Consider the following 19,012-nt stretch of genomic DNA (forward strand, 5'->3'; position numbering starts at 1 on the left):
TCATGCATGTACCCTAAGTGCCGAGCTCCATGCAATACTGTGATGCCCACCCTATACAGTGTGGCATGGTACCCTCCCTGGTACCAACCTACTCTGCAACAGGTGCTATTTGAGACCAAGGGACAAACACACCCTGAAAAGGAAATCGGTGTTATGTGTAAGAGGAAATTAGCAAAAGCATTTGTCTAGAGGATTATCCTAGTTGCCCCTTAGGTCTACATAAAGTCTCATATCCCAAACATTGCAATGTAGTGGGTTGTCTGGCTCCTAGTGGCAAAGAATAACCCCTTCTTTTCAAATCTTTTTATTGAATTTTGTCAAAACAAAAAGAATTATGTTTTATTGTTACAGGTATTAAAATACACCAGAAGCCCAAATACTGTATAATTGCCACCCATTTCCATATAAAAAATAATTGAGAGTGTTTTGTATGGTGAATACCGAGACATTATCTGGCCCCGTCAATATCAGATGTTCCTAAAAAGAAGAAATATGGCAGCCCCTGGAGGAAGAGGAGGCTCCAGGGCATGAGGCAGAGTTTGATGATGAAGGATTTTCTGGACAGAAGATTCCATTTCACACTATGAGCGATGGTGGAGTATCGATGGAGAGTGATGAGGGTGAAAAAGTAGGCTCCCTCATACATGTTGGTGCTGAATGAGAACCTTGTATTGGCAGATGAGAGTCCCAAAACTCCAGTGACTGGCGAATGAGTAAATCATAAGGATAAGGCTGGGGCAATGATAGTGTTGGAAATGGCCAAGTTGAACTGGAGGATGATGGAGGGATTCCATTGCTTGATCCGGAACCAGAAGATCCACAGGCTGATGCAGTTCAGTAGGAACCAATGAAGAAGACAAAGCTGAGGAAGACTGGGATGAAAATGTGGAGAGTGTAAGGGTGGAAAAAAGTGACATTTCGTGATGTCATCAACATCCCAGTAGTGACACTTTTTAGGACAATAACACTCTGCAAAGAAGTACAACAGATTGCCAATTGTGTCTTGCTGTATGAAGGTGTGCATGGCATGATCTGGGCATCAGGCCTCTGTGCTGCATTATCTAGAAAACTGCTGCCTATAAGAATGTAGAACTAAAGGAGAAGTTTAGGGGGCACCATTGATAGGATTGGTACCCCAACTATATACAGCTGTACTATAGTTGTATACACATTGCTGTCATAACGAGCGTGAGTTTCGCAACACCAGCTTCAGTCAGGCTGCACACTTATACATACCCATGTGCCCAATTACTCTGGCAGTTTGCGGAAAGCAAGTGTTTTGACCCCAGGGTACAGCAGACTGAGAACTGATACAGACAAAACAAGAAGTTGTTGTATCCGTGTGTAAGAGATAGAGCTTATAGGAAATCAGGGAAGAATTAGGAAACAAGTAAAATCAAGTTTGTATTAGAAAATGAAAGCAATGATATTCTCCTTTGGCTGTTACCCCTGTAAGCTGCCATTAGTCTTTAGTCCCTCCCCTTATAAACTGCCATTACTCTTCTAGAGGAAAGTTTTTGGCCTTCCAACAAAATTTTAAGGCAATAAACCTTTGGGGGAGGCCGTATCTGAGAAGAAGCAGCACGCTGTAGTACAGAAAGATGAGCTTTGGCAGGCGCCTACTCAGCACTGCCAAGTTCTCTGCAGGTATCCCTTTGCTACATGCCCATAGCCAAAGCAGAAGGCACACTCTAGTCCAGGGGTGCCCAATAGGTAGATCGGGATCTACCAGTAGACCTTTAGCTGGTGATCAGTAGATCTCAAGACTCTGTCAACAAACTGCTTGTCTAAATCACCCTTCTGTTTTATACTTTTCATTCAGATATTTATCATAATACCCCAGTAATAATACATTATAAAATGATTAAATTCTTAAATATAGCAATATAACTTTTCCCATAAATCAATATAATATTTAAGTAATACAAAATGCTAACAATGCTATTATGGATGTAGATCATAATGGGACAACATCACTAAAAGTAGACCTCACATTACTAAAGTATGGGCACCCCTGCTCTAGTCTGTCCCAGTCAAAACTGATGTGCCTGCCTGGTCTGGGTAGAAGCAGTAAGCCTAGTGTATGTACTGTATATGTGACATTGTACATACAGTATATACAGGTATGTGATATGTACAGGGCTACCTAGGCTTCATTTTCTTGAGCTGAGAAGTGATTTGAGTGGCTCTGAAGCTTATTATGTCAGCCCTAGTTGGCCAGTAGGAAGGACTTCTGTAGCTCCCTTGGTATAGAGGTCCCTGTTTGTATAAAGCAGTGTCATTCTCAGTACCTGTCACTAGGTGGCAGCGTCAGGCTGATTTTGAGCTATGGCTACAGGACATACAGCACTCACACTGCCAGTCATTTGATATCTCTGTGATCAGTTGCTTCACACTCTACTTTCCGGGGCCACACCTTGCAAATAGTGGCAATTACTGCAGCAGAGTGTTACTTCTCCTTTTGTATATTTTTATAACATCTGTTCTCAGCCTCCTCTGTGTATAACCCACCAGATACATATCAGAATCTTCTTTAAAACTTAAGGTCCACTTGTGATATAATTTCGGCCACTTTGTTTTAGCTCCATCTCCTCCTGGGTACATGAATCCAGTACCTCAAAGTACAGAGCTCCCAGGAGCAGGAATATACCCAGATCTCTGTACCTAGATAAATACTTGGGGGGGGGCAATAAACCCATACAAAGATGCCTATATATTGCATGGCCAATGGCATGGACATAATGAAGTTCACAGAACAGAACCAGAATTTGAATCCTTTACTTTATCTTCATCAAGGGTGTTAGTCATTGGGGTCCTCTTATCTTGCCCATCCAATGCTGAACCTTCCTGCTGACCACTACCCTCGGTGATTGGCCTATGATTCTTAGCACAGGGAAGAGAGAAGAACCACTTGCTGATTATTCTCCTGAATCGCTTGGAGGCAAAGCAGTAGAGTATGGGGTCCATGCAGCAGTTTAATGTGGACAGAAGCCACGTGAAGCCATAGGCTTGCTCTGTTCTTTCCAGCAGAGGGCAAGACTCTGGGGCAAAGAGCTTGGCAGTGACAAGCACTGTTCTTGTTAGGTGAACAGGGATGTAACAAAGGACAAATATGGCCAGGGAGATGCCTATGGTCAGGATGGACTTGGATATCATGGTTTGAGTCAATGGTTTGATGGTGTTGGCATTGAGAAAGTACTGGCATAGGAGGCCGTAGCACACAATTGTTACCAGAAAAGGAACCATGAGTCCAATGATCATTATCAGCCAGTTCCAGATGAAGTACAGGACCACATTTTCCGATTGGTGGATATTGAGACATTTTGTGGCTCCAGCAATATCAGATGTGTTCAAAACAAAAAAGAACGGAAGCCCCTGGAGGAAGAGGCAGCCCCAGACCACTAGGCAAAGTTTGGAGATGAAGGGCTTTCTCCCCCACACGTGCCTCTTTTGATGATGGACGATGGTAAAGTATCGGTGGAGAGCGATGAGGGTGAGGAGATAGATCCCCCCGTACATGTGAGTGCTGAGTAAGAACGCTGTCATCTTGCACAGCGGGTTCCCAAAACGCCAGTGGTCAGTGGATGTGTACATAACAAAGAGTGGGGCCAATGGGGAGAGGATGGCATCGGAAATGGCCAAGTTGAACTGGAGGATGATGGAGGGATTCCATTGCTTGATACGGAACCAGAAGATCCACAGACTGATGCAGTTCATCAGGAACCCAATGGAGAAGATGAAGCTCAGGACAACATGGAAGAAATGGGGGTGCGTGTAGCCTTTGCATTGTGTGGTAGTATTTTCCGACATGTTCAACATGACCATACAATCGTGGCTTCAAGTATGTAGAGAACCCTAGGAGAATGAAAGTCACAAAGTCACTCTCCTTCAATTCACAAGCTGCAAGAGTGCCCAACCTGCCTCAATACTGATCACTAACATTTCCATCAGATCTGTAGGTTGGATCTCCTATAAAGGCACCATAAGTCTTATTACACCAGTCATTTCTTGACAGAAGCAGCTGGTAGCCTCAGTGCCTAATGATAGAAAATACGTATCCAAAGAAGTCACCTGCCCACTGTCCTGCAGCTGTCCAGGGCTTATAGTTTTGTATGGTAATCACCCCTGGATGGAGAACATTGTTGTCCTATAAAATAACATAGTAAGTAAGGTTGAAAAAAGACACATGTCCATCGAGTTCAACCTTTTTTTTTTTTTTTTATTAACTACCTATCTGCCAGTTGATCCAGAGGAAGGCAAAAAACCCATCTGAAGCCTCTCCAATTTGCCTTAGAGGGGGAAAAATTCCTTCCTGACTCCAAAATGGCAATCGGACTAGTCCCTGGATCAACTTGGACTAGGAGCTATTTCCCATAACCCTGTATTCCCTTACTTGCTAAAAAGCCATCCAACCCCTTCTTAAAGCTATCTAATGTATCAGCCTGTACAACTGATTCAGGGAGAGAATTCCACATCTTCACAGCTCTCACTCTAAAAAACCCCTTCCAAATATTTAGGCGGAACCTCTTTTCTTCTAATCGGAATGGGTGACCTCATGTCAGATGGAAAGACCTACTGGTAAATAAAGCATTAGAGAGATTATTATATGATCCCCTTATATATTTATACATAGTCATCATATCACCCCTTAAGCGCCTCTTCTCCAGCATGAACATCCCCAATTTGGCCAGTCTTTCCTCATAGCTAAGATTTTCAATACCTTTTACCAGCTTAGTTGCCCTTCTCTGTACCCTCTCTAATAAAAAAATGTCCTGTTTGAGTGATGGAGACCAAAACTGTACGGCATATTCTAGATGGGGCCTTACAAGTGCTCTATACAGTGGAAGAATGACCCCCTCCTCCCTTGACTCTATGCCCCTTTTAATACAGCTCAAGACCTTATTTGCCCTTGATGCTGCTGACTGGCATTGCTTGCTACAGCCAAGTTTATCATCTACAAGGACTCCAAGGTCCTTTTCCTTAATGGATTTGCCTAGTGCAGTCCCATTAAGGGTATAAGTGGCTTGGATATTTTTACATCCCAGGTGCATGACTTTACATTTATCAACATTGAATCTCATTTGCCACTTAGCTGCCCAGATTGCCAGTTTGTCAAGATCATGTTGCAAGGATGCCACATCCTGGATGGAATTAATTGGGCTGGATAATTTTGTGTCATCTGCAAACACTGATACATTACTTACAACACCCTCCCCTAAGTCATTAATGAACAAGTTAAATAAAAGTGGACCCAATACTGAGCCCTGGGGGACCCCACTAAGAACCTTACTCCAAGTAGAGAATGTCCCATTAACAACCACCCTCTGTACCCGATCCTGTAGCCAGTTTCCTATCCACGTGCAAAAGCCTTCATTAAGCCCAACAGACCTTAGTTTAGAAAGCAGTCGTTTGTGGGGCACAGTATCAAACGCTTTGGCAAAATCCAAATAGATCACATCTACTGCCCCCCCCACTGTCCAGAATCATAAAATGCAATCAAATTCGTCTGACATGACCTATCCTTCATAAAGCCATGCTGATTGTTGCTCATAATGCCATTCATTAGGACAAAATTTTGAATGTGATCCCTTAACAAGCCTTCAAATAATTTGCCTACCACAGATGTCAAGCTTACTGGCCTATAATTGCCAGGCTGTGATCGTAATCCCTTTTTAAATATTGGAATAACATCAGCTTTTCTCCAATCCATAGGCACCATACCAGATGACAGTGAATCTGAGAAAATCAGAAATAAGGGCTGGTCTAAAACTGAACTAAGCTCTCTTAGAACCAGGGGGTGTATGCCATCAGGCCCTGGAGCCTTGTTTACATTAATTTGTATTAAAGCTTTTTGAATCATATCCTGAGTCAGCCACTGACTAGATTGAGCTGAACCATTCATGCAGTTATTAAGTGAGCCTCTGAACCCAGACTCCTCTATTGTATACACTGAAGAAAAGAACTGATTTAACACATTTGCCTTATCTGTATCTGTTACAACCATACTGGTACCATTATTTAAGGGAGCAACACTCTCAACCTGCATCTTTTTACTATTAATATATTTAAAAAACTTTTTAGGGTTAGTTTTCACCTCCACCACGATTAACTCTTCATTTCTTTTCTTAGCCTTCCGGATTGCTGATTTACAACATTTATTACAGTGTTTATATTCATTAATGCAGCTTCTGTCCCTACAGATTTGTAGTTTTTAAATGCCTTTCTCTTCTTTCCCATTAACTTCTTTACTTCTGTATTAAGCCACACAGGATGATTCTTAGAGCTTCTACGTTTAGTCCTTAAGGGAATAAATTGAGAACAGTAATGATTTAATATCATTTTAAAGGACAACCATTTCTGTTCTGTGTTTTTAGCTGAAAACCTAATGCCCCAATCAATGCTCTGTAGGGCAGCCCTCAAGGCACTAAAATTAGCTTTTCCAAAATTCATGGTTTTTGTTGCCCCAGTATATTTTTTTGTTTTTTGCACCAGACATTAAAAGATATAACATTATGGTCACTATTACCCAGGGGTTCAATGACTTGCACATTTGCTATAAGTTCTGGGTCATTTGAGATCACTAAATCAAGAATAGCATTTTTTCTGGTAGGTTCCTCAACAACCTGTGCTAAAAAATGTTGTGCAATAAGTTTATAAACTTGTTCCCATTAACTGATCTAGCAGTACCGTTGCTCCAGTCAATATCAGGTAATTAAAATCCCCCATTATCATTACTTTACCTAAACTAGCAGCCTTTTCTATTTGCATTAGGAGCTTTGTCTCTTCCTCCTCACTTACATTAGGGGGTCTATAGCATACGCCTACAATTAATTTGCTGGATTCTTTACAATTGGTGAAGAACTCCACCCATATGACTTCTGCCCCCTCATTTTCTAACATAACCTCCTCCTTTATATGAGCTTTTAAATCCTGCCTAACATACAGACATACCCCTCCTCCTTTTCTATTGCCTCTATCCCTCCGAAACAAAGTATAGCCACTGATATTTACTGCCCAGTCATGCGACTCATTCAGCCATGTTTCGGCCACACCAAAATAACCAGAGCTTCCACCAAGCAAATCACATGAGCAGCACCTTGCATATGGTCGCATGACCCTATCAATGCCTTGAGGTGTAAATGGCATTGAAACAAGTTGCCCAGAGCCCTTACCCTGATACCATCTTGTATTACTACACAAACAATCCTGATTCCCCACTATGCCTTACTACACACACACACACAAAGTCACAGCCCCTTTTCCTGTACCCTCTTGCCTAACACCATTACAGTTATGGAAGCACAGCTTAGTGGAAAATTACCCCACTTACCTTAGCTCTTATATGGAGAGTCTGTATCGTACATCTCTTATACCAATCAACAGCTACAGAAGCTACACTTCCTAAAACTGCTGGTTCCTCGATGCTGAGAGCTGATACCATACAACACCAAGTATGGGAGGACCGTGAGTGTGAGCTGCTGTGACGGAGAGGAATTCACAAACTTCTCTATACAGTGACAGTTACTGTGCTTTATACTTTCCCAGTGATGTCTCACATCACATGAACCTTAAATGCTGATTAATTACCCAACATTAGAAGCACCTGCACCTCAGACTTTCTGAGGCTTTAAGGGATTTGCCCTGAACATCTTCCCCTTCCCCACTGTATCTCTTCACTCTAATTTCTTGAAAATCTCCATCTTCTTCCAGGAAAAGAAGTTCTTCAGTTATTGCCTCTTCCTGGGGTTGTAGATTGTTAGCGTGACTTTCCTTTACTTTCCCTTAACTTCTTGTTGCTCCTGATCTTCCTACTTTTTCTCCCTTTCATCCCCCTTTCTTTTGCATTTTGCCTTTCCTGTTCCTTCCTTTCCATCCTTCTCATCTCCTCCTCCTCTTCTGCCACTTCCCCCCAGCTCTTACCATGGAGTAGCAGTAGCACATACTGTATCTGTTGGACAGCTTAATGCTGTTGTCAAAAAGGACCTTCCCAGCCTTCTTCCCTGCCTTTCCTACCAACCCTCTTGCTTCTCCCAACTTGCCTTAACTTTGGGGTGCATTCTCTTGGGGGAACTCTCTGCTTTGTCTTTCTGACTTTCCTCCCTATCTCCTTCCCTCACTTCTCCTGCTTCTGCATCATTACCTGATTCCATTGGCTTCTCTGTCCTTCCCTGCTCCGTTACTAGCTGGAAGAGTTCCTCCTCTACCGTGGGAAAGCCTTGGTGATATTATGCCAGGCATCTGGGCATTCACGGTGTGTGTGGCCCAAGGTACCACACAGGTTACACTGGATCTTGCTGCACTCTTTGCTGACGTGGCCCTGGGCCCCACACAGCGCACACACTTTCATCTCACAGTCACTGGCCAGATGTGGTTTGGAGCCGCACCTGAAGCACTGGCGAGGTTGCCCAGGGTAGAAACAGGAGCCTCTCTCCTTGCCTATGAAGAAAGAGTTTGGGAGATGTTTAGGGACATTATTCTGCACCTCCAACCTGACTTGTGCCCTGTACCCAGCCACCCAGAACTGCTCCTCATTGTAAATACGAGTGAGTGGGGACAGCACCCTGCACTGCCTCCCCAGTAAGACCATAATATCCTCCAGGGGGATAGATTCATTCTTAAAGAGGATAGTCACCACCTTTGTCTATGGCCTGGTTATTGGAATAGCTCTAAACCCCTCCCATTTCTGCACTCCCTTCTTCTCCTCATACAGTGCCCAGAATTTCTCCAGCCCTTGAGAGAGCTTGAAACTGACATCATATTCAACATCACACGCAGTTACAAAGGCATAAATGCAATCTGGTGTGAAGCCCATGGACTGTTTGATTAAATTGCGGCAAATAAATCTTGTCCCAGGAAACTTCTCCCCATCCCACCTGATTCTCACAACATTCCACCTTTTGAAAATTTAACCTTCCAAAGTGCCACTTTGCTGTCCCTGTTTAGTGAAGAGTTTTTTCCTCCCCTGGACACTGTGAGCAGCCAATATTGGGGTGCATTACTGGATTCCCCCCATTCACACATGCTCATCCAACAGCCTGCACTCACTCTGTGCCTTCTTCCCCCAATCTCATCCATTCCACTGGCACCGTCCACTCATGTCCTTCCCCCACTGCCACTCGCCACACAGCTTACACTCATACTCTCAGAAACATGGGGTTCAAGCCCAGAGTCTGTTCTGCCATTAGGGGGCTCAGTTAGCTCAGGGTTCAAGTCCAGGATCATTTGTTTAACAGTCTGAGAAGTCACTTGTGTCCATCCACTCACTGTCCCAAAGCGGCCTTTATTCTGGTAGAAGTCTTCCCAGGGCTTGATAATGGCCATAGTCCCAGCAATGTCCTGTTCCAGCTCCTCCAGCTCTTTATTTAAGTGGACCATTGTCTTTATGCCCTGGGCTCTGGATTCCCCACTAGCAAGGCCAGTGCTTTCCATCTGTCTCATTAATGTGCTATTCAGTTCCACCTTCCTCTTCTGCAGACTTCCCATAGCTTTAATGGTCTTAATGATTGTATCAGAGACCAACACACGATCCCCCTTGTGCTGCTTTAGGGGGGCTGAATCTATTTTCAGTTTAGCAAAGTCTCTAGCACTCTGGAACCCCAAAAAATAGAATGTTTTACCTTGTCTGCAGGTACAGCACCTTCATTCCCCCTCAAGTTTCCTCAGCAATAGATTCTTCCAGTAGTTTGCAGTCCTCCTCCAGCTCTGCTGGCCCTCCAGCCTTTCCAGCAGCCATGTTGGTTTTGCAGCACAATCCCTCTGCAGCACTTTCAGGCTCATGGGCTCCCTCTGCTGGTTCTGGCTGGAATCACTGCTGGCCTGTACTCCATGTCAGTTCCATTCCAAGGCCTCCCCATATTTACAATAAGTTCAGACTTCATACAGTACTGTCACAAGAATATTACTTTCATTACAGTGATCAACACACTTTAAGTATAATCCAAATTAACCCATAGATTTACATTCTCTTTCTTGCGGTTCACCTCATTGAGTTTAATAAACAAAATTTCCCTTAGGATTTTCCTGATAGTTGGATCTATTGTGCCACTCTCATTTCTCAGAGACTTCTTACAGCGCATCAGCCATAAATGATATTGCACAGCAGAAAACACAATAAACAGGGTCTCACTATTGTACGAGTGTCTCTTACTCACTGTCCCATAGGCTCTTTCACTATAATTATTGGCACATCTCCTATAGATTCCCAGGACTCCCAGCACCCACCTATATAACTCTCCAGAAATGGGGCAATCAACCAGAAAGTGCTCTGAGGTTTCCTCAAATGCACACCCCCAGGGGCACTCCCTGATGTCTATATTCAGGTGCTTCATGTTACCCCTAACAAAGAGTTTACCCTGCAAGGAGAGCCAAGCATTATCAAACAATTTGGGGGGCAGTCTAGGGCAGTTTAAGTACTTGATGCACTCATCCATTAAGCTGCTGGTACAGTCCCTCAGAGCCAAAGGGACAACAAAAAAGGTCTCCCAAGATTTTCTCATACAACTGTTTCCTAGACCAAGAAGAGATTTCTGGCGCCCTGATCTCCCATCTCCTCATCTGCTTTAATGCATGGGAGATGTGTGATGGGAAATCTGACCCGGACCTCTTTAGCCCTGCCGCCCTGTATCCAGTCTTTGATTAGAGGCAATGCCCAGCTCCTGATGCAGCACTCCCACAGACAGTCTGTGCTTTGGGCCAGATTCCCAAAGTTAAACTTTAAGAATATGGCACCAAAGAAGGCCACCGGACTTATCATCCTTAACCCTCTCTTTCTCCTCTGTAAGACTGTGCCGCCCCTTTTAACTGGGAAACACATAAGAGACAAACAAAAACAAAGGGAGCAGAAAAGTCTTGATCAGGTTCACCCTTTCCCTATAGGTCAGCCGCCATGATTTCCTTTGCTGAACTTTTGCCATTCCGGTATCTATCTTCTCTTCCCAGTTTTGCCTAGCATTGTCACCCCTCCCAAATTTGATGCCCAAGATCTTAACCTGCATAGGGGCTGTGGGGAACCCACTCATCCTAAAACTGGGCTCACCTTCTAAACTCCAAAGAGCTTCTGACTTTTCATAGTTGACCAGAGAACCTGAGGCCTCTGAGTAACTTCTGATGCACCGAGACACTTCTCTCACCTCCTCAGGCTTTGAGACTACTATCGTAACATCATCCGCATAGGCGACTAATTCAAGGGACTGACTACAAGGCCCAACTGATAAACTTACCTGGAAAACTGTACTTTGACAAAACAGCCCATAGGCATAGGCGGAGGGTGATTTTATTGTTTGGGTAGGCTAAAGATGGACATAAGAGTTAGATATTGGGGAGCATCAACCATCAAACACAGGGGATGGTGTGCAGGGTCAAATAGTTAAACATATGTAAAAAAAAAAAAAAAAAAAAGAGAAGAGAAAGAGCTGACCCATGTAACTGCAACCTCCCATCCACGACAAGCTTTTCTCACGGATCGGAAGGGAACTCGCTGTGGGTGAAGGGGTTGGAGGCTCTTTTGGATCCGAGGGCCAGCATTAGTAGCAAATCTAGGCTTTGATGTGCCTGAGGCACACTGTACTCTACTGAACATTGTGTTACGATAATGGCCTTGGGTCACCGGCATAAACGACACAAGTACGCCTATCTAACCACTCTATGGGAGGGATCTCGAAGTACGTGAAAGGGTTGGCTCTGTAAGTGGTATCCTCTGTGTGACGTTGCCAGCGACTACACACAAAGAGTGAAGTTCCGCAGCTCTCAATTCATCAGTCGATTATTAGTATGTTATATAAGTGCAACAGCATATAACCAATTGAACCCACCTATTTGCCTGGTCGATCAGCCTCCTGCTGCCAACTGATATTTTAAAGTTGCACACTGGATATTGGTTTTAACGTTGTATTAAAAGTTATGTTTTAATTTAACCATTTCGGATGTCGTGGATGGGAGGGTGCAGTTACATGGGTCAGCTCTTTCTCTTTTTTTCCTGATATAAAGATGGACATACACTGGCTTACTTAAAGCTAATATTAGATTCTCTGCTTATGTACAAATGTCCTACCTCCTCCCACTTATTTAATGGGAATTTCAATTATAATAAATTCTTAATAAACAGGCAGGCCCGGATTTGTGGCGAGGCCACAAAGGCCCGGGTCTAGGGGAGCGAAATTCTAGGGGCAGCATGCCACATAGGGAACACCGATTTCCCCTGCGCCCATCGCTACAGTGGGTGCACACAATCGGCAGGCACTAGGACCAGGAGGCCTCGGCGCCGCAACTAGAAATCGGGCCCTGTAAACAGGTCAGGATAAATGCCAAGTACCAATTTCATCAGTTATACCATCAGAACCTATATGAAGAAAAATGAAGTGCTAATTATATATATAATATCCTCAGGAAAAACAGTAAACATGACATATTTTATGTACATGATCCTCAGGACGTATCAGGATAATATATTTGTATGGGGGCTCCACATGAACTAATATATAATGAACAAACCAATAGAATTGTAAGAAAAACTAAAAAGAAAACCATAAAAAAGGAACGGTTTAATCCATCACTAGCACAAGGGTGACAGGGACTGGAACAGCAGCTGCTGTAGGTGACCTCAGAATGTATATTGTACCTGTCAGTGTTCTGGAAATCACTATAAATATTCTCTTAGTATGTAGCACACCGTCAGTGTCGGACTGGGGCACCTGGGGCCCACCAGAGAACCTGATCTGAAGGGCCCCTCCATATACTCACGAAAGCCAACAAGGGGGAAAAAAAAGAAAATGCATACCACTGTAAACATTTTTATCATCAAGCAAAATCGGTAGCAAGCATACAATTGCCCAAATAAACGTATATTTAATATATACGAGTGTTGGCATAAATGGATTGCATAAATTTATAAACATACAACTAACTATAGATCACCATCCAAGCCCTTCTTAAAGGCATTAACAGAATCAGCACAAAATCACAACATCTTCTGCATTCCCCAACCTCACTGTTCTCAATGTGAAGAACCATATCCACTGCTGCAGGTTAAATTTCTGATAGGTATTTTATAGGGCCTTCTGATAGTATGTGATAGGGACCTTACATTGTAAGCTCACCGAGGCAGGAACTGATGTGAATAAAATAGGGACTTTAGATTGTAAGCTCAATGGGCAGCGACTGATCAAAATATGATAACACCTGGTATGCAAAGTCCACACAACTGAAGCTTGAAAGGCAGGCCATTTGCAAATAAAGTAGGAAAACTATATTATACACATTTTATAAACACCAGTACTCCATCAGCTTTATGAATTGTATTCTATTTAATCAATTGGTAATTCATTCATTGATTTAAAAATTCATGTTATACTGAATTAAGCAAGTAAAACAATCATTGAGCATTTCATTTATTTTATCATTTTTATTTCATTTATTTTATCATTTTTACTTTAACCATTCCCATCCCAGTCCCAATAAAATAATTCATATATCAGCTTCAACCAGAGATAGATATATGAAGCAACTACTGGCAAAGACTGGAGATTGACAGTGACTACAGGAGATGGTCAGATTAAAAAAAAAAAAAAAAAAAGTCCATGTGGATTATGGGGCTAATTAAGGCCAACATAGTTCATAGTCCATGTCCCCCAACCCCCCCCCTTCCGCCCCCATTAGATCATTGCTCACCAGTCCAGCACTGAATGTAGTTTATTCTCCTGGACTGGCAGAGGAGACAGGGAGAAGAGGACTGTCCGACTGCTGCTGCAATAGTCATCACCAGCCCAACTTGACAAGAAAAAAGCAAATGATGTAGCCAGGAACCTGGAGCAGTATGGCAGCAGTACCGCTCGCACTCTGATGCACGTCGCAACTCTCTCCTCCCCCACGTGAAGGACGCCGGCTAGTCCGTGATGTCATCATCAGGCGCAATGTCGCATAGGCAGGCACAGCTAATACGTGATGATGCGCATAGCAACCACCATCCAACCGGAGCACAGCGCGCAAAATCAGGGAGCAGCTTTGCCAGTTCGGTACTGGGCAAGGGGCCCAGTAGGAGTAGTAATGGCAGTGCTGTGGGGCCCATTGCTGGGGAGGATTGCGCAAAACCGGAGCGCAGCACTGACAAAAAATACATTATTGTGGTCGTGGGGGCCCACAAGGACTGGGGCCCACCGGGATTTTTCCCGGTATCCAGGTGGGCCAGTCCGACGCTGCACACCGTGCAGGTCCCTCTCATCAGTCTTTACATTGGATGGTGCCTCCTGTGTGTAAAGTTTCCTGAGCCCCGCCTACTTCTGTAGCTGATTGGATAATTTTAATGTCTGTAAAGACAGCTGTGCTCTGATTGGGCAAGCTGCAAGCAGTAAGAGCCAATCAGTGTGCAGCTGGTTACTACAGCATCCGTCTCTAGAGGCAGGACAGGAGCTTTCTAGTGCTGTTTAAAGGGCCAGTGGCAGTCAGCAACAGAGCAGGTTTTCTTTAGTTTTAAATGTCAAATAGGTTTGGGAGGCTTAGCCTTCCCTAGCCTTAATGAAAATCCGCCCATGCCCATAGGTACTTGTGATTCACCCGATCAAAGGCTTTTGCCTGTTCCAGACATAAAAAAAATGTCCCCAGTTTTTGAGCTTTGCATGTCTCTAGTGCCTCTCTCACTGTGAGGACTGCCCCAAGAATGCTCCACCCTTGCACCGTGCAAAACTGACACATGGACAATAAAGTTTCTGAAAATAATAATAACCGAACGAAAAGGATCCGTGCGAGAATCTTTCTTTCTGTATTAAGAAGGGCAATTGGCCTCCAGTTCTCAATATGTGCTGTATCTTTCCCCTTTGATAGCAGGATTAAAGAGGAGTACTGCATGAATGTAGTCAGGCCATTCTGTAGACAGTCATTAAACACCTTTGTTAGTACTGGGACCAGATTTTCTTTAAATGACTTATAAAACTTCCCAGTTAGCCAATCAGGACCTGGAAATTTCTTACATCCCAGGTTATCAACTGCCTGCTGCACCTCCTCCTCAGTAAAGTCTGCTACCAAAGGGGAAAAGTCCAAATTACTTGCATCAGGAGATGGGGTTGCCTCTAAGAAAGCCTTCATTCTATCCTTGTCCAAAACTCTCCCAGATGAAGCAGTGACTATACTGACACTGCTTCATCTGGGACTTGAGTCGAGCAATTTCTTCCCCTACCACCCCGGCCAAAATACAGGACTCCAGCCTCTTCCTGCCAATGACTGGTACTGCCATTGCTTGGAACCCTCCCTTTTTACAGACAGGGATCTAAAGAAGGACCAGAAACATTTTTTTTTGCCACTTCCCACCGCTCTGCAACTGAGTCACAGAACTCTACCTTGGAGAGCAGATCTGAGAAGAGCCTCTGAAAGGAAACCTTAGTGGATTCTTCTGTCAATATGCCAATCCCCAGTCTCCGAGGCCTCTCCCCATCTTAGGAGAATCGGAGGTGCCATAGGTAAAGGACAAAGCCAAATGGTCTGAAAAGTCAACTACCGTCTCTTTCACATTTGAGAAATTCTTTTTGACAAAAGCCATGTCCAACCGACTGCTTCTATTACTACAATAATAGGTCTAGCCTTGCGCCCCCCAAATGAGGCAACATCTACCAAACCAGCCTGGGATACAATGTTACTGAGATACGCCCCCTCATATTTGTTGTATCTGCCAGTTCTGTCCCCCTGACCCAGTGCCAAATTAAAGTCACCAGCAAGGATTACATGCATTGATGTGCAGGATATTGCTTGCTTGATGTCAAAAAGAAGATCTTTTCTCTCTGCAGCCATGTGTGGCCCATATTCATTGATTAGGTGGAAGGAAACCCCATCTATTATGGCATCAAGCATCAAACATCTTCCGACCTTGATCTCTACAAGGCGCTTGACCACTATCTTAACTCTACCACCAAAAAGGATGGCTACCCTCCTGCTGGTTCCTCAGCAATGGACCAGAAAGATGGGCCCTTTTGCCAGTCCCTTTTTGCGCTGTATATTTCAGATTTATCTCCTGAATAAATATCACATCTGCTTCACACTTTTCTAAAGTCTTAAAAGCATCTGATCTTGTCCTAAAATGTTTTATACTGCAGACATTGGCAGTACAGAATTTAATGTTTAGCCCTGCCATTTCTAGTTTAGGGTTTTGTAACTTTAGGTGGCATTTCTTCCCCTTCCTCGCAAAACCTTTTAACCTGTAAAGCGCAGATTCTGAACTCATATTTTTCATCTGTCTACACAAATGAGGAACCAGTAAGTGAAGGTTTCTTTCTTAAGGGCTCTTACTCACGAGCATTTTTACCTGCGCTCCCCTGCGTTCCGTTTTTCGGCGTTCAGCCGCAGGGGAGCGCAGGAATAGACGCATTTCATTTTTTCAAATGGGGCTGTACTCGTAGGCGCCGAGCGCAGGTTGAGACGCAACATGCTGCATTTTTCCTGCGTTCGGCGCCTACATGCGCCTGTGTGAGTACAGCCCCATTTGAAAAAATGAAATGCATCTATTCCTGCGCTCCCCTGCGGCTGAACGCCGAAAAACGGAACACAGGGGAGCGCAGGTAAAAACGCTCGTGAGTAAGAGCCCTTATAGTCCCAATTCTAGTAATACAACTAATGATGCATGGTTCACACATGAGGAAATTCAAAAGAGACTATAGGCCACAAGTACCCAGATGTATGGACAACATGCCCGCATCTCCCAATCACTCATGTTTCTCTATGGCATGTTAGAGGGCAAGGGGACTTCCTGCTCTAGAGATGGAAATCCAGTCTAACCATTCATACAATATGTGAGACATGTGAATGGTTAATGCCCCCACCCATGGTTTAATACCCTTTGTTGTACTAACACACAGCAGGGTAAGTCAGGGTTTAACCCCCAGATACTGGAAGAGGGGGCAGGTGGAGGCAAATTCATTATTGAGAGGCACTTTGCCAAGAAAGAAACTAAGTACCATGTGATTGTGGCCAAATGTGGCAGCCCATGAATAACAGGAGGGCCCCAGTAAAGGGGCAGTTGCTTCCCTGACCTCATATAGGCAGTGACCCAGCCCTTGCCTGGCATAGAGAATACTGTGGTACGGGCAGCCCTGGCACACCTGCTGCTGTAGTGGGAATTAGAGTTTCCTACCTGTGCCGTGTGCATGCCAGGTTCAGGCTGAGACCCCCAGCAGGTGCCAGTCTCAGGGGGTGGAGGTGCCAGTGTCCCGCTCGCTGCTGCAGAGTAGAGTGAAGTGCAGGCTCACCTGCTGAGGCTTTTCTATAGCAGGGGGAGGGGAACAGGTAGTATCAGGCTGGGTGTGACCGAGGTTTCTCTCAACTCCCTGCCACAGGCTCATTCCCTCTCATTCTTATGCAAATCACAGTCACATTTTTGGCATTACTGGGACACCTGCACCATCGTGGAACTCCCTGCACACACTGCAGATGGGTACCCAAGGGAATTCTGCACCAGACTAAGTCCCAGCAGTCACCTGGGAAAGCCTGCTTTAAAGAGAAAGCTTGCATCTGTGTGTAACCCAGCCCCACAGTTATGCACTTACCTCTATAGAGTGGTCTCCCTGCCCCCAGGGACCCCAGCAGTGCAGCTGCATTGGCAATGCTGATAGATCCTCCTGTGTTAACATATTATCTATGATGCCTATGAAATACACAAGGTACAGTGCTGGCTTGTAATCGGGGAGGCTTGATGCAGGCTGTGCTTGATTCTGTATAGCAATGCAATGGGCAGGTAAGTTATTCATCAAATAGAAGCATTTTTTCCTGTGTAACTGATTGGGCCCCCTGGGGGTTAACTGCCCCTGCCTATTGCAATCTGAGCACATATAATCCACTCCCTGACTTGCTGTTTCCCTTACAGCAGTGATCCCCAACCAGTAGCTTGTGAGCAACATGTTGCTCTCCAACCCCTTGGATGTTGCTCCCATTGGCCTCAAAGCAGGGGCTTATTTTTTAATTCCAGGCTTGGAGGCAAGTTTTGGTTGCATAAAAACCAGATGAACTGCCAAATAGAGCCTCCCATAGGCTGCCAGTCCACATAGGGGCTACCAATAGCCAATCACTGCACTTATTTGGTACCCCAGGAACTTGTTTCATGCTTGTGTTGCTCTCCAGCTCTTTCTACATCTGAATGTTGCTCACAGGTGAAAAAGGTTGGGGACCCCTGCCTTACAGGCATGGAAATCAGTGTAGTCTGCAGCAAATATCAACAATAACTGCTAGTGGGCTGTAGCCAATCAGATTAACCCTTAGCGGCCTACCCAGGCCAAAGCCTGACTAGCAGCATTTTCCCCTCCTGTCAAATGGCTCTGGCAGGAGAGTGTTAGGGTTAGGGATGTCGCGGACTGTTCGCCCGCGAGCTAATTCGCGCGAACATCGGCTGTTCGCGTCCGCCGAATGTTCGCGAACGTCGCGCGACGTTCGCCTTAGCTGGCGCTTATTTTTGACCTCTCACCCCAGACCAGCAGATACATGGCAGCCAATCAGGAAGCTCTCCCTCCTGGACCACCCCCACACCCCCTGGCCCACTCCCCTTCCATATATAAACTGAAGCCCTGCAGCGTTTTTTCATTCTGCCTGTGTGTGCTTGGAAGAGCAAGTGTAGGGAGAGAGCTGTTTAGTGATTTGAGGGACAGTTGATAGTAACTTTGCTGGCTAGTAATCTACTTGATACTGCTCTGTATTGTAGGGACAGAACTCTGCAGGGATTTGAGGGACATTTTAGGTTAGGTAGCTTTGCTGACTAGTAATCTACCTTCTACTGCAGTGCTCTGTATGTAGCTGCTGTGGGCACTGCTTCTGATCTCTCATCTGCTGACTGCTGCCTGTAACCCAATAGTCCTTGTAAGGACTGCTTTTATTTTCTTTTTTGTTTTTTTTACTTTGCTACTGTAAGAGCCCAGTGCTATTAGTCTAGCTGTGTTGGGGAGTGGGACTGGTGTGCTGCGCCTCCTAGTAGTTCACCACCACCAGCACTAACCAGAGTCAAAATTGTTACAAAGTATCTTATTTGCACCTGTTAGCTGTTCTGAGC

The 19,012-nt window shown here is 44.6% G+C and overlaps 1 protein-coding gene across 8 annotated transcripts; it reads right to left on the reverse strand.

Moving 5' to 3' along the window:
- Positions 1-1,898: 1,898 nt before the first annotated feature.
- LOC108699859 (P2Y purinoceptor 4) lies at positions 1,899-17,610 on the reverse strand. Of its 8 annotated transcripts, XM_041575324.1 has the most exons (5): positions 17,111-17,610; positions 9,618-9,884; positions 8,141-8,436; positions 4,525-4,575; positions 1,899-3,855 (listed from the first exon to the last, which is right to left on the reverse strand). In XM_041575324.1, exon 5 carries the CDS (start codon positions 3,823-3,825, stop codon positions 2,749-2,751), a length of 1,077 nt encoding a protein of 358 aa, XP_041431258.1. In that variant the 5' UTR covers positions 3,826-3,855; positions 4,525-4,575; positions 8,141-8,436; positions 9,618-9,884; positions 17,111-17,610; the 3' UTR covers positions 1,899-2,748. The 8 variants fall into 8 exon arrangements, with proteins under 8 accessions (XP_041431258.1, XP_041431256.1, XP_018087978.1 ...); XM_041575322.1 differs by lacking the exon at positions 4,525-4,575 and having other exon boundaries at positions 7,331-8,436; XM_018232489.2 differs by lacking the exon at positions 4,525-4,575 and having other exon boundaries at positions 17,111-17,609.
- Between the last annotated feature and the right edge of the window lie 1,402 nt (positions 17,611-19,012).

This window comes from Xenopus laevis, chromosome 8S (assembly GCF_017654675.1).
Source record: "Xenopus laevis strain J_2021 chromosome 8S, Xenopus_laevis_v10.1, whole genome shotgun sequence".
Taxonomy (NCBI): domain Eukaryota; kingdom Metazoa; phylum Chordata; class Amphibia; order Anura; family Pipidae; genus Xenopus; species Xenopus laevis.

Bases quoted from the DNA above. Each gene is read 5' to 3' on its own strand.
- LOC108699859 (XM_041575325.1), bottom strand. From the start codon at position 3,825: ATGGTCATGTTGAACATGTCGGAAAATACTACCACACAATGCAAAGGC.